We start from the raw sequence: 12,771 nt of genomic DNA, 5'->3' as shown, positions 1-12,771 counted from the left end.
CTAGGTTGGACAACGTAGGGGTCAGAGATACTAAGCGTGCAGCTCAAGAAGAAACATTCCTATTTTTTACTCCTTTCCTTGGCCCCAAAGAGACAAAGGCTTGAAGGTCCTTCTCCCAGTTGAATGCTCCCTCCCTATCTGACCTAACCTCTAAAAGTCAGATCTTTTGAGCACCCAGAGTCTAGTTAGAAAACCATTTGCAAATTCCATATCGAAGCTAATTAAAATCACTACTTTTACTATAAAACCTTAACATAATATTTTGGTCAAGAGACTTGTGAAATCTAGAGGAAGAAGATTAGAAAAGACCAAACTATAACAACTAGTGCCATAAATTGACTTGAGATTATTTTTAAAATAAAAAGATCATTTAAAGTGATTCATTTTGATATGGGTGCAAATAGTTCACAAGTTATATTTTCAATTAATTTAATATTTCTACTCTTCTGCTTCCAAAAAGAATCGAAGACTGCTTCCAATGATCAGTTTTTCTTTTATACCTAGACTATTGAAGTAAGTGTGACATCATACTATTTAGTGCATTATGTTTTAGTATGTATTTTATGATAACATACTTTCTCCTAATCTTGAGACTGTATTTTGCATTAGGAGAAAGCAAAAATAAGCTGCTAAAGTCTGTATATAATCACATTACACTACACTTACAAAAATGGAACGAGACATTAACATTTTGACTAACAAGCAAAAAAAAAAACCTACTTTATTTGAAAAGTTGTGAAAGGAGAAATGCAGGAAAGTTTAGCTGAGTCATTTGTAGTTAAGAATAAAAGAGTGAAGGCAATGAGGATTTAATCCTTTTATTTTTCTTCCCCCCAAATCAAGAATATTTGAAAAAGCCAGTATGTTCTGAACAAATTAAATGAAGTATTTAATGCCTATCATATTGTCAAAATCAAAGGCAAATGCTGTTTTGTAAAGGAAACCTCGGGGAGAAGGATTTAGGGCAAATATTTAAGGTGTTGGTAAAATCTATTCGGCTGTATAACTCCACACCTACATTTTGGTTCAGTCATTATTAGTTCTTAGACATATATTTTTTAAATAATGTTAGGTGATTAGACCAAATTAATTCCTTACTGCAACATAAATAAGAGGAGAACATATATGACTGAATTCTGACTTAGGGTCTTCCTCAAAATCTTTCTCTGAGATCCTGTTTCCCCCTCTTCCTTGGCACTGGTCTTTTCATGAAATACACATCTATTTTATTTTTACTGCATCCTGGTCTTTGACATTTGTTTTGATATTCCACTCATTAAGCAAGCAATATTTCACTTTGAATCTGCTTGCACAGTATGGTTGCTTGTCCTGCAAGCCCAGCCTTAAGGTGCAGTTTGGTGTGTCAGTCAAATTTTGTCATTTCCTTCATTCTCAGAGTTGCTGTTTAGATTCTGGTCAGGGAACACTCAGGGTGACTGTCACACCTCTTTGTAGTAACTACTGATGAGACATACTCTGTTAATACTCAATGAACTTTCCATCACTCATACTGTTCATTTTGTGACACTGATAGAAATCTTTTTGCTAGTTTTAGAAGTTCACATTCTGGAATCACCTTAACTTGGTGCATCATGACCTCAGATAAATTACGTTTTTAAGCCTTATTCATTAATTTATCCAACATTTATTGAATTATGTTTAACAGGTTTGGAGATAGGAAGTGAATGTGATAGGTAGGGTTTTCTTATCTGTAAAATGTGGCTAATGATGAGCTGTTTCAGAGGATAAAATATATGTAAGGGAGTTAGCAACATGCTCAATATTCATTGTTATTATTAGCAGTATTATTTTGATAAAATTACTTTTAACATCTCCCTATGGCTGAAGCCCCATCATGTATCCATTACATTTTTCAAAAATATATATAAAACTACTCCTTAAATTACTGACACTGAAAACAGTCTTTTCTAGAAATATCGATGTAATGTCCTTAGACTCTATTGGAATGTAAGCACTCCGAAATATAATACCTTTCACACCTGGTCAGCCAAGAAAAAATTGTAAGTCACAACCATGATCTGGATTATGAAAGGAAGGTGTTGTTTCTGTGTCCTCTGAGTATAGGCTTGTCTAGATAATTATCTAAATGTCTTTCCAAAATTCTGCGTATACTTTTAAGTTTGGATAGTTAGAAAAATAAAGAAGCCTAAATATAGGCCATCTTAAATTTTACTTGTTCTCTATCACTAGCATTTAAAACAGCAGTTAAAGACGGCACAGTATTTTAACTACTGTGGTTTTAGCTGTCTGTGTATGTGGGGAGGGGTGTCATCAACTCAACACCAGTTGAAGAACATGACATTTCTGCATCTTATAAAATTGAACAAGAGAAAATGTATTACCACAAGAACTTGCAAAACCTATTGACATTACTGGAATGCTTATTTTAAAAGTTTCTCTTTTACTTAATGGACCTATTTAACAACGATACAGAGAAAACGCCTATAATGGTGGTAGGGAGTTTGCATCTACACTCTAGGAATATTTGTCTTTTAAAGTGAAGCCTCATTTAGGCAAACTGTATTTTACTAACGGTTGCATAGTAGCCTGTGTATGGTTTTTGAAGAAAATGAGTTTTGAAAAATGTTTACAATTTGTCACTCATTTTAAATCCCAGTGTTGCCCTTCGGTTCTTATTTATAAGAATATCGAAGACAAAATGACATCCTCCAAAACAGGTACTTTAGAGGAGTTGGCCGAAAACCTGAAACAGAGCCTCTTAAAATGGTACTTGGGGCAGAATCTGTCTCAGGATCACCATAACCAGCAGCTGGCAGGTGACAGCCTCAACGCCTGACTTCCCAGGACCCGCTCACCACCCCCGGAAGACAGCACTAGCAGCGTTTCTGGATGGCGGAACCCCGTTCTCGTCCACGGGGATCCACGCCTCTGTCTCCGCAGGCGTACGCGGGTCTCGGGAATCACCTCCGGAGCTCACTCAGCAGCGGGGAGGGCGAAGGCCAAAGCGAGAGCCAGGAAAGCCCAGGCTCTCGCTGTAACCCTCGCGCTCAGTGGTGTCCCCCTCCCCTCGGTGGTGGGGCCGCAGATACCTCCTCAGCTGCCTCAGCTGTCGAAGTTCAACTGGTGGGAGGCCCTTCCAGCCGTGGCCGCCACCGCCGGGTCCCCTCAGAGGCCTCACAAAGCCGTGCTCAAACGGCCCGCACCTGATTGACCGACCCAGGGCTCTGCCTCTGCCTCGCGCAGCAACCGCCTCCGCGCACGCGCACGCGCACGCGCACCTCGCGCGCCTCTGTTCACGGACGGCCCCTAGAGCGGGAACGCCAGGCTGCGAGCTGCTGGCACCTGTGTGCTTGCCAGACAGACCCTGGGCTCCGGCCTCGTGCCAGCACGCGCACGCGCACGCGCTTCGCGCGCCTGCCGTCGGCCCTGGGGGCGGAACCGCGCGGCAGCGAGCGGGCGGGGGGCTAGTGGCGCGCGCGCCCGGCACCGGAGGGCTGCGGAGAGATATTTTGGGTGGCAGGAGGCCCCTCGTCATTTCCGCCGGGCAGCTAGTCGTGCTGGGGGCTTCACTCCCGCGCGTGAGGCGAGCGGGCAAGTTGGCTGAGGGCGTGCGGCAGAGGCTCCTTCCCTCGGTGACGCGACCCCTCAGCAGCTCAAGCCATGAACTGAAGCTCGGTAGGGACCGAGACCCAAGCGGAGTGGAGGAGGCAGCAGCAGCAGCAGCAGCAGCAGCCGCAGCAGCAGCAGCCGCCGCCGCCGTCGCCGCCGCCTTAGCGGGAACTGAGCCGACCCGGCGCGGAGCCACGACTCCTGCACGTTTCCCTCCCCGTCGCCGCTCCTGCCAGCTGTTGGCTAAGAGGCATTACAGCCGCGAGACTCGACACACAAAAGCAGCTTTCTCCGCGCCGCCCGCCCAGGGAGGCTGCGGCTAGCAAGGGACCCCACCTGAGGGCGGCTCGGGCTGCTGAGTTCGTTTTGTGTCTGAGCTCCGCGCTCCCCACGGAACCGACCGACCCCGTACCCATGGCTCTGATAATGGAACCGGTGAGCAAATGGTCTCCGAGTCAAGTAGTGGACTGGATGAAAGGTAATGCCTGCTGCAGGGAGGGTGAGGCGGCACTGGGGCGCGGGGCACCAGTGCGAGGTTAGGAGAGGACGCCCGCCGCACCAGAGCCCTCCACCGCGGCTACCAGTGGCTGATCGTCGTGCTCATCGGGGCGGGGGACTAGGGGGGTCCTCCGGGACTGGCAGGGGCCTGAGGTCCCGGTCTCCTTTTGTCTCCAGCTAGTGGGGCGCGGAGCGACCGGAGAGCTAGAGGGCAGCGGGCGCCACCAGGTTGGAGGCAGGAAGCCGGGAGGCGGAATGCCAGCGCATTTTGCGTACTCCGCGCTCCCCTTAGTGCCCCCGGACCAGGAGGACGTGGCAACCCTTATCTCCCAGCTTGGGGTGGACTACCCCAGGACCTGCCCCCCTGATCGCCCTTCCCTGGACCCTTTGTTCCTGGGAAAGCTGATGCCCCCTTGGGCGGCCGCCCTTGCCAGGTGCCTTCCCCATCGCCAACTCTCCCAAGCAACTTTTAGCCCGCATAATGGGGTCAGGACGCGGCCGCCCCCATTTGGAGCCTGGCGTCCCCCACACCCAGGTTTGGCTGAGGATGCTCAGAGCGGGGGTATGTGCTACTTTAGGGGGGAGGAAAACATGCTTCCCCTGGGACAGCATCCTCGCTGATGTCTGTGAGCTCCCGCCAGTGCATCCCCTCGCATCCTTTGCCTTCTCTGCTTTCTCCCTTTCAAGCCAGTTGAGGTTTTGGACCGTGCTTTTGGACTTTACGGCTTTTTATTAAGGGCTCAAAGCTAGGTGTGAGGTGATGCGCATTCAAGTACCTTCACATTTCTTCCATCTTGAAGATTCCCCCCTTTTTACCCCTGGTGATTTATAATAACCACAGTTATAGACACTCGCCCTCCTAATCGCAAACGTGAGCTTTTTCTTTAATCCCTGGGCTTTCCTGCCTCACTACCTCCCTCTGTTGTCTGAGTTAAGGGACTTGTAGAGGACTCCCTCACCCACCAACCCCTTGGATCCCCAGCCTCAACTCTTCCCTAAGATTTTGGGAATTAAAAAGGAGATGGATGAAAGGGAATGGAATAAAGGATCCGTGGCCACACTTGGGAAATGTTAGCGCTTTGCTCGAGGTCGTACCTGAGCAAACTCTAGGTAGATCAGTCAGGGACCTAAGGTTTATCTCCGAAAATGCCCGTTCCTACGATGAAAGAGCCCCTTCTTGGGCTTGCTTAACAGTCAGACTTTTTAAGCTCCATATAATTTAGAACAAAAGGTGAGGTGATTGGGAGGGATTGAGAGGGACAAGGAGAAACTGAATTTTTTTGCCCATTCTTTTCCCCAGCTTTTTCTGCCGCTTGCTTATTCTTGTGGATTTTTCTTTATTTTGCTTTCCGTTTATTCCCTTACTTGCCCCTTTATTCCTCATTTGCTTTTCTTTTCTAATATGTGGAAACTGCTTTGTAACTGCAAAGCACAGTACAAATGTGAGTGAATTGAATTAAACCTAATTCATTATTTATCGACTGCCCCCACTGTGTGCAGTGCATTGGGCTAAGGTGCCATAGGGGATATAAAGATGACTAAGACAAAGTCCTGCAGTGGCTCATCTTTTCTGCTGCTTTTTCTCTTTATATAATCTGCTATTGAAATTCCAGTATCTTAGATTCCCACCAATTCTCCTCACTCTCCACCTTCTCTGTTTCTCAGGGAAGAAAGAGTCAGAGCGTATGCAGGAGGCAACAATGCTTAATTAAAAACCCTTTCTTTGAATTTCTCTAAAAGGTTACTTTAGTTTGAGTCTGTTGCTGAAATATTAAAAGACAAGCTATCTTGGCTCTATGGGAGTCTGATTACCTTCATAGACTACCTTTCAAAAATTCCCATGATGCCTGTAGTGAGTGCTGCATATTCAATCTCCACCTCCCACCCTCCCAGCTAGATTCTTGCAGTTTCCCCTCTCTCCATAGTTTAGATCCACTGAAGCAAGTACAATATATGATGCACATATTCTGACACACATTATTAGTTGTTCAGTATACTAGTCCTTTAAAAATCTTTCTAGCCTAAATTGCAGCTTCTTTGAAGTTACATTAACATTATTAGCTGTAATTTGAAACATTTTTTATATGTAAGTCGAATACCTTGTTTTCATACCTGTTGGTGACGCATTTTAGAGCTATTTGAAAAGACTAATTGGTGCCGAGAGAGTTTGTGTATCTCTGTACACATATGAGATTTTTTAAAAAGTTGAATGAACCAAACATTTCCTCAACTTGTAACTTACACTGTTACCTTAATTTTTCTCTTTGCCCTTTTCCCCAAATGAAGTTTAACAAAGGACATTTAAAAATATTTTTCATCCTGCAGTAATGCAGTAATGTTTAGAAGTCAGCTGCTAATTTAGGCTGTAGCTTTGAGATGGCTAAACCTCATTTAGTGTTGTATAATATATAGTGTTGTAAAGGCAGTCCCAAAGAATGAACAAGACTCTTGAACAACTGCAACACTGTGAGAGTTGTTCAGAGGATGCTCTTAGTGAGACAGTTTCATCATCCTTAACATTGAAAGCATATAGCATATGCTTTCAGCTAGTCACCATATAACTGTTTAGTAAGGTACATTCTAGGGTATTTTTCTCTTCACTAAACAGAATAAGAATCACTAAGTGTATAAGAATAGGAATGGCCATATATTTATGATTCTAGACAATTTATAGAAGTGGTATAGAAATTCAGTCCCAGAGAGGGAAATGAAGGGGAAAAAAAGCTGACAAGATTATTAAGCTTTAGTGGCATATATTCAAAATTATTTATGAGGGACAATTTATACATTGCAATTTTGATGATGTATAAATGGATTCATTTTGATTAATTTTTATTAAAATATTTGAGGGAGATGGAAATATAAAATTTATATATTATTATTTGTAAAGATAAGAAAATCCTTACGTTCTTTTGCTCACCAACTTCATTATTTGTAAAATCAAATACTCACCAAATTTTCTATTGACAATAAAAATTGGATATGACACAGTGTCAATGTTATTTCCAGTAAATACATGAACCCCTTATGAGTCAGTAAAATAAGTAGCTATATCCCAAATTATCCTGACAGTACTTCTGGCTATTTGGAGATACCTTATAGATCTTCAAATTAATTTTTAAAATTAATTTTATAAAAAATATTTTTGGAGAAAATCAAATACTCGTAATTTAGCATTTGAAACTAACCTTCTTCAATTGGAAATTGTATCCAATCCTCTTATAGTTTTTGTATTTTAAAGCATAAACTCTCTTCAAGGTAAATAAAGGCAAATGAGTTATTAGAAAAAGCCATAGGCAGAAAAGTAGGCCAATAATTGTTCTAATTTTTTGCTCAGTCTGTTACTCTAAAATAAATTATTTCTCAGCTCCTATCTGTTCACTTGCAGGGCCTGGAAATATTTCATAATCTGCAGTTGTTTGAGTCCCCAGACCTCTACTTTTTTGCCCACTGAAATACAACAAAAACCTCTGAATGCTTTAGGGCCCCTGCTATTAACTTTATTATCAATTTTCCTATTCCATGTCACACCCAGTCATTCCAATTTTTTTTCTTACATCTTTTCCAACTCTGAAACTCATTTAAAATATCCACATGACTAAGATAGTTATTTTTCCAGGACTCAGCTCCCTACATTACATCCTTCCAGTGATCTTTAATCTCTCTGGGTCAAATAAAATGATTATGATTTTTCAGAGTTAACCAATAGGCCCCATTTTGCTGGTCTTCTCTTACCATCTCTGTGATTTAGCTTCCGCCAATTTTGTATTATTATGATTGTTAAAATAATCTAAATTTTTAAGATAGTCTTTTCTCAACCCATTCCACAATTAACTGCTGTATTCTTTCCTGTTTACTATAAATCATTTCTTCAGGAGGCATCCTCTGACTTCTAATTTCTGTCCTGATGACTCAGCCATCTTGAGGACAGAAAATAAAATACATTCTTTTAGGTATAAAAACCAAAGTCAGTGTTTTGTATACAACCCTATAATAGAGGAAAATGTAGTGATTATATAAAGTCTAGTCAGTATAACAGTTAAATGCTGTGAAGGAGAATGTATCTGATAAGGCAAAGATGTTTTGACAGGTACAATGTTCTTTAGTAATTCTTTTTTCCTTTCATAGGACCCAGAGCTGAGGTTGAAATTTGTCTTTATTAAATAAAGGAAAATTTCAAAATTTTGAGTTAAGCTGTCTTGAGAGGGAGATTGGAAATAATTTTCTGGAAGGAACTACAAATAAACTTAAGTAATCAAATTGGTTGTATCAATTCCTTTTGAAAAACTAGGGTATTTTTTTCAGTTGAAAAGTAGCTAAATTGGCACCAACAGTCGTCTACTTTGGATTTGACTTTTTTTGGGGAACAGGGATTCTTGTCATTTTATGTAAAGAAGAAATTTATCTTTCCCATGTGGGGAATTTAGTTCCCAAGAAATGCCATTTTTCTTATAGTGTCATTAACATTTGCTCCTTAAGGTGACACTCAGGATTTAGTGCAGATTAGGAATAAGGTGTATATTTATGTGGATATATTTGCTCCATAGATATTATTTTCTCAGTGCTTCTGCATGGAAGGTGCTTTAATGGATTGTTTGTTTTAAATTAATTATTCTCTGCTTTGGGGAAATTAGCCTCTGTAAGGGATGGTAATTACATTTACAAACTTAGGCCAACACAGAGACAGGTACCAACTAGCACACGTGGTAATTTTTTAAAGGCTGCATTATGTATATAAGCACTATTGGAAAGAGAAGATGATAATTTTATTAAATCAGGAAGGGGTCTGTGGGGAGGGTGGGGTTCTAACAACTACTTAAGCTACTTATTTAATTAAGACATAATCTAAGAGGTATATGTACTAAATGTAGCAGCACAGTAAGAAACTCTAGCGTTGAGATGGGGTTATTAACTAGAGGGGGGTTGTATCTAGATTTGTTTGGATGAAGAAGAGAGGTGGGCAGTAGAGGGAAAGTGAGGGAGGATCATGAGTAGGTGGCACAGAAGTACAAGAACAAATCTGCATTTCACAAAGACAATAAAACTCTCATCATGTCCTGAGTTTAAACAAATGCCACATTATAAAACTTTAGCTGCCAAAAATAAGCCCACAAAGAATGTGTATTGAATTGGTACAGCTGTTTCAAATCTGTTTCTCAGGAATAATTTCAAAATAATGTTAAAATGAATTATTCTGAAGATTCATTAAATCATTAACATTATGTTGTTAGATATTTCGAATTTTACTGATCCAAGTTCTTATATGAAGAATGGAAATAGACTTTTAAATATTAATACTGTTCTTAAAGCAATGATAAATTATCATTTTTATTTAGAACAGAGCAACCCTAGATTAGGGCTCAATTTGTTCTTTTTCTTTTTTTTTTTTTTTTTTTGAGACAGTCTAACTCTGTCACCTAGGCTGGAGTGCAGTGGTGAGATCTTGGCTCACTGCAACCTCTGCCTCCTGAGTTCAAGTGATTCTCATGCTTCAACCTCCCGAGTAGCTGGGATTACAGGCACCCACCACCAACACTGGCTAATTTTTGTGTTTTTTAGTAGAGATGGGGTTTCACCATCTTAGCCAGGCTGGTCTTGAACTTCTGACCTCAAGTGATTCACCCGCCTCGGACTCCTAAAGTGCTGGGATTACAGGCGTGAGCCACCGCACCCGGCCTCACTTTGTTCTTAATGACTTTTAGATTTCTATGTGTCTTCCCTTCAATACCTCACACGTAAGGCTTATTGTGAAGAATAAAGTTATTAGCTTCTATAAAGAGTACTAAAATAATGGATCATTTGTACTAATTTTAGAAAAGGGGCGAGGGGGAAGGGAGGATCAAGTAATTTGAAAAAAGTGGAGTCAAAAACTTTTGTTTATAGCTTTTTCATTATTTAGTATCTGATTAAAGAACAAGTATAGTCTTCAATGTGGAATCATTGTGTTGAATAACATTCATTGAGTGAATTCACAGTTTTCATGAATAGCATAGGCCTGTGTTCCTCAAAATGGTATATTTTTGTGTTTGTGGAAGCCAAATGATCAAAAGAAGCCAGAAGCCAAAGAGGTGTTTTTTTTTTTTTACTAAGAATTTTTAAGCATTATATTAAAACAAACATGGATATTATATTCATGATATAGAAAACTAAATTGGCATTATTTCAAAGATGAGACCAGAGACTTAACCAGAATTTTAGGCTTGCAGCAGGCTGTTTAAAGCTGTATTCTCCAGTCCTCCCAGGGTTATGGTACTCTCTTTTGAGCAATTACAGATGCATCAGTGGAAAAAGTTGGAGAAGTGGTGGTTGAGTTTAGAAAAGGTAAAATTAATGTACTCTGTTTCCCTTTTCTTCCTGTTAGTGCAAGGCACAAAATAATGACCTTTTTCAGTCAAGGTCATGATAATTATAGCATCTTAATTTTGTTTATTTCTTTGATCCGTACACCTGCAGTCAGGATGAATTCCTTGAAAATGAATCTCAATGGATCTCGTTTTCTCAGGTCTTACCCTCATCAGTTGAAAACAATTTAATGACTTTTCATTGTTTTTAGGATAAAGGTCAAAGTCCTTAACATGGCCTATAAGACCTTTGAAGCTTTGGTTATTGCCTATGAGGTAAGCGTCATGCCCAGCACCAAGTATATAGGCTGTCTCACCGTCCTTACTGTTTGCTCACCACTGGGCATTTGCACTTAATATGTTCCCTCATCCCTCTTCACCTAGTTAAGTTCTACTCATCCTTCAGGTCTTAGGCTTTTTCTCATCCACCTTAGGAAAGCCTTTTCAGATTTGTTAAATCACATCAAATCCTCAGTTATATGCTGTCCTAGTACCATGTATATCTCCCGTGTCCCATTCACCAGTTTTATTTTTATATTAATTTGGATGGTTATTTGATTGATGTCTAACTCCCCCACTAGATGAGGGCAGGGACCCCATTTGTTTCTTGTACCAATGTGTAAAAAAGCACCTGGTATAAAATAGGCACTTAGAAAATATTTGTCAAGGGAAAGAATAAATTAATTTATTCACAGATTACTGGTCTGTCAGCAAATCTGCTTTCCTAAATGACAATGCACGTAAAGTCCCTTATAATGCTGAAATGGGTACTTCAGTGCGGACTTGCATATTGTGTGCCAGAACACAGTGGAAGTATGGTTGATTTATCCGTGTCTCATAGTTGTAGTGCTCTAGCCAATTCAAAGATACAAATCATGGTTTGAACTCATTTTGTTATAAAATATTAATAATTTCAGTAAATTAATAACACTTTTGTATTTATGCCATAAGTAATATAAATATGGTATAAATATTATTTACTAATGTCACTTAATAGGACAACATGATAAGCAAATACTTATTAAAACATTAAAACATACTCCTTCTCCTAAGCATTTATTTCCCTTCATTCAAATTTTCTAATTGTTTCTTCATTTTGGTATTTTTAAAAGAACTCTCTGTATTTTAGAAAGCATGATAGAGTGAAATTGATAAAATGTCTTAGGTTCGTTTTCTTATAAAAATAAAAACAAAAAGCTCATATAAAAATTTAAAATGCATTTTTCTGTTGTGAGAATATCCTTTATTTGTTAATTAGGAAGATAAAATGGAAAAACACCTCTTGAGCTTAATGAAACCATTATCTTATTTATTATATTTAGTGTTCAATTTGCATTTTTATTAATAAGAATACAATTAAGATAGTTAAAGGTACATCTTAAATCAACATTTTATTGTGTAATTTTTCATTCTTCCCTCTGATTTTGAAAAACAGAAAGCTTTAAAAACTACATGTAAGTTTATCATTACTAATTTTTGAAGGCTACTTGTTAAGAACATATGTCCAGAATTATTGTAAAGCATAGTTTGCTAAATACAGGTGCCTCAAGTGGATTTTCTGTGAATTACATGCTGCTGGATAATCACTGGTAGGCAAATTACCTAGATTTTTCTAATAAAGCCTGCCTCCCCCCAATTTAGAATCATTAAAATACAAATTAGTATAAGTGAAATTGTAAAGGTCTTACTAGGCATGCCAGTTTGTTAATTCTTTCTAAAACATCATCAGGCTTAAATGCTCTAGCTAGTACTGCAAAACAGTGGGTTGCAATTGTGCCCTGATTTGACTTACAAACACCTATAAGATAGAATTTCTGAACTTTACAGATGTATTTATTGTTTGATTTCAATTTTAATTGCAATCATTAATTCTAATGGAAGTTTTCATTATCTTACTCTTGCAATTTCAGGAAAAAAAGTATGTTGCTATTTGTATAAATTAATTGAATTTTAAATTTTACTAAAGTACAGTAATAACTGTTTTAGCATTCTTTGTTCATCTGTTGACTACTTTACCACAACATAAAATTATTGTAAAAACCAAGATTTATTTAGTAAACCAAAACTTGCACTGACATCAATATACGAGAGCTTGCCATGATAAAAATATTGTTACATAATATCAAGTATAACATACATGGCTGTTACATGTTTACTTGACATTAATGTTCTTAGAAATTAGATAGATTGGCTATTGTTTAGATACAGTGGTAGATAAGAAGAAACCTTATTAAATTAGCTGCCTTTTAACATGTTACCCAATATCATTGGCTTTGGTATTTGTCTGAACTTTTTGTTTTGTTCTTGATACAGCTGCTATTTTTAAAACAGACTTGCAACA

The 12,771-nt window shown here is 39.3% G+C and overlaps 1 protein-coding gene across 5 annotated transcripts in view; it reads left to right on the top strand.

The window, feature by feature from the left end:
• Nucleotides 1-3,511: 3,511 nt before the first annotated feature.
• The window catches only part of CNKSR2 (connector enhancer of kinase suppressor of Ras 2), a 298,887-nt gene continuing 289,627 nt past the window's right edge, over nt 3,512-12,771 (top strand). For 4 of the 5 annotated variants that reach the window (XM_021674795.2, XM_021674793.2, XM_021674792.2 and 1 more), the window contains exon 1: nt 3,512-4,069. In XM_021674795.2, the coding sequence (XP_021530470.1) occupies nt 4,006-4,069 (64 nt within the window). In that variant the 5' untranslated portion in view covers nt 3,512-4,005. The remainder of the gene's footprint in view (nt 4,070-12,771) is intronic. The other variant, XM_021674787.2, reaches the window with a different exon arrangement.

Source organism: Aotus nancymaae, unplaced genomic scaffold (genome assembly GCF_030222135.1).
Source record: "Aotus nancymaae isolate 86718 unplaced genomic scaffold, 86718_ANA_hifiasm-v0.15.2.pri h1tg000058l, whole genome shotgun sequence".
NCBI classification, from domain to species: domain Eukaryota; kingdom Metazoa; phylum Chordata; class Mammalia; order Primates; family Aotidae; genus Aotus; species Aotus nancymaae.
This window is presented reverse-complemented; position numbering and strand designations above follow the sequence as displayed.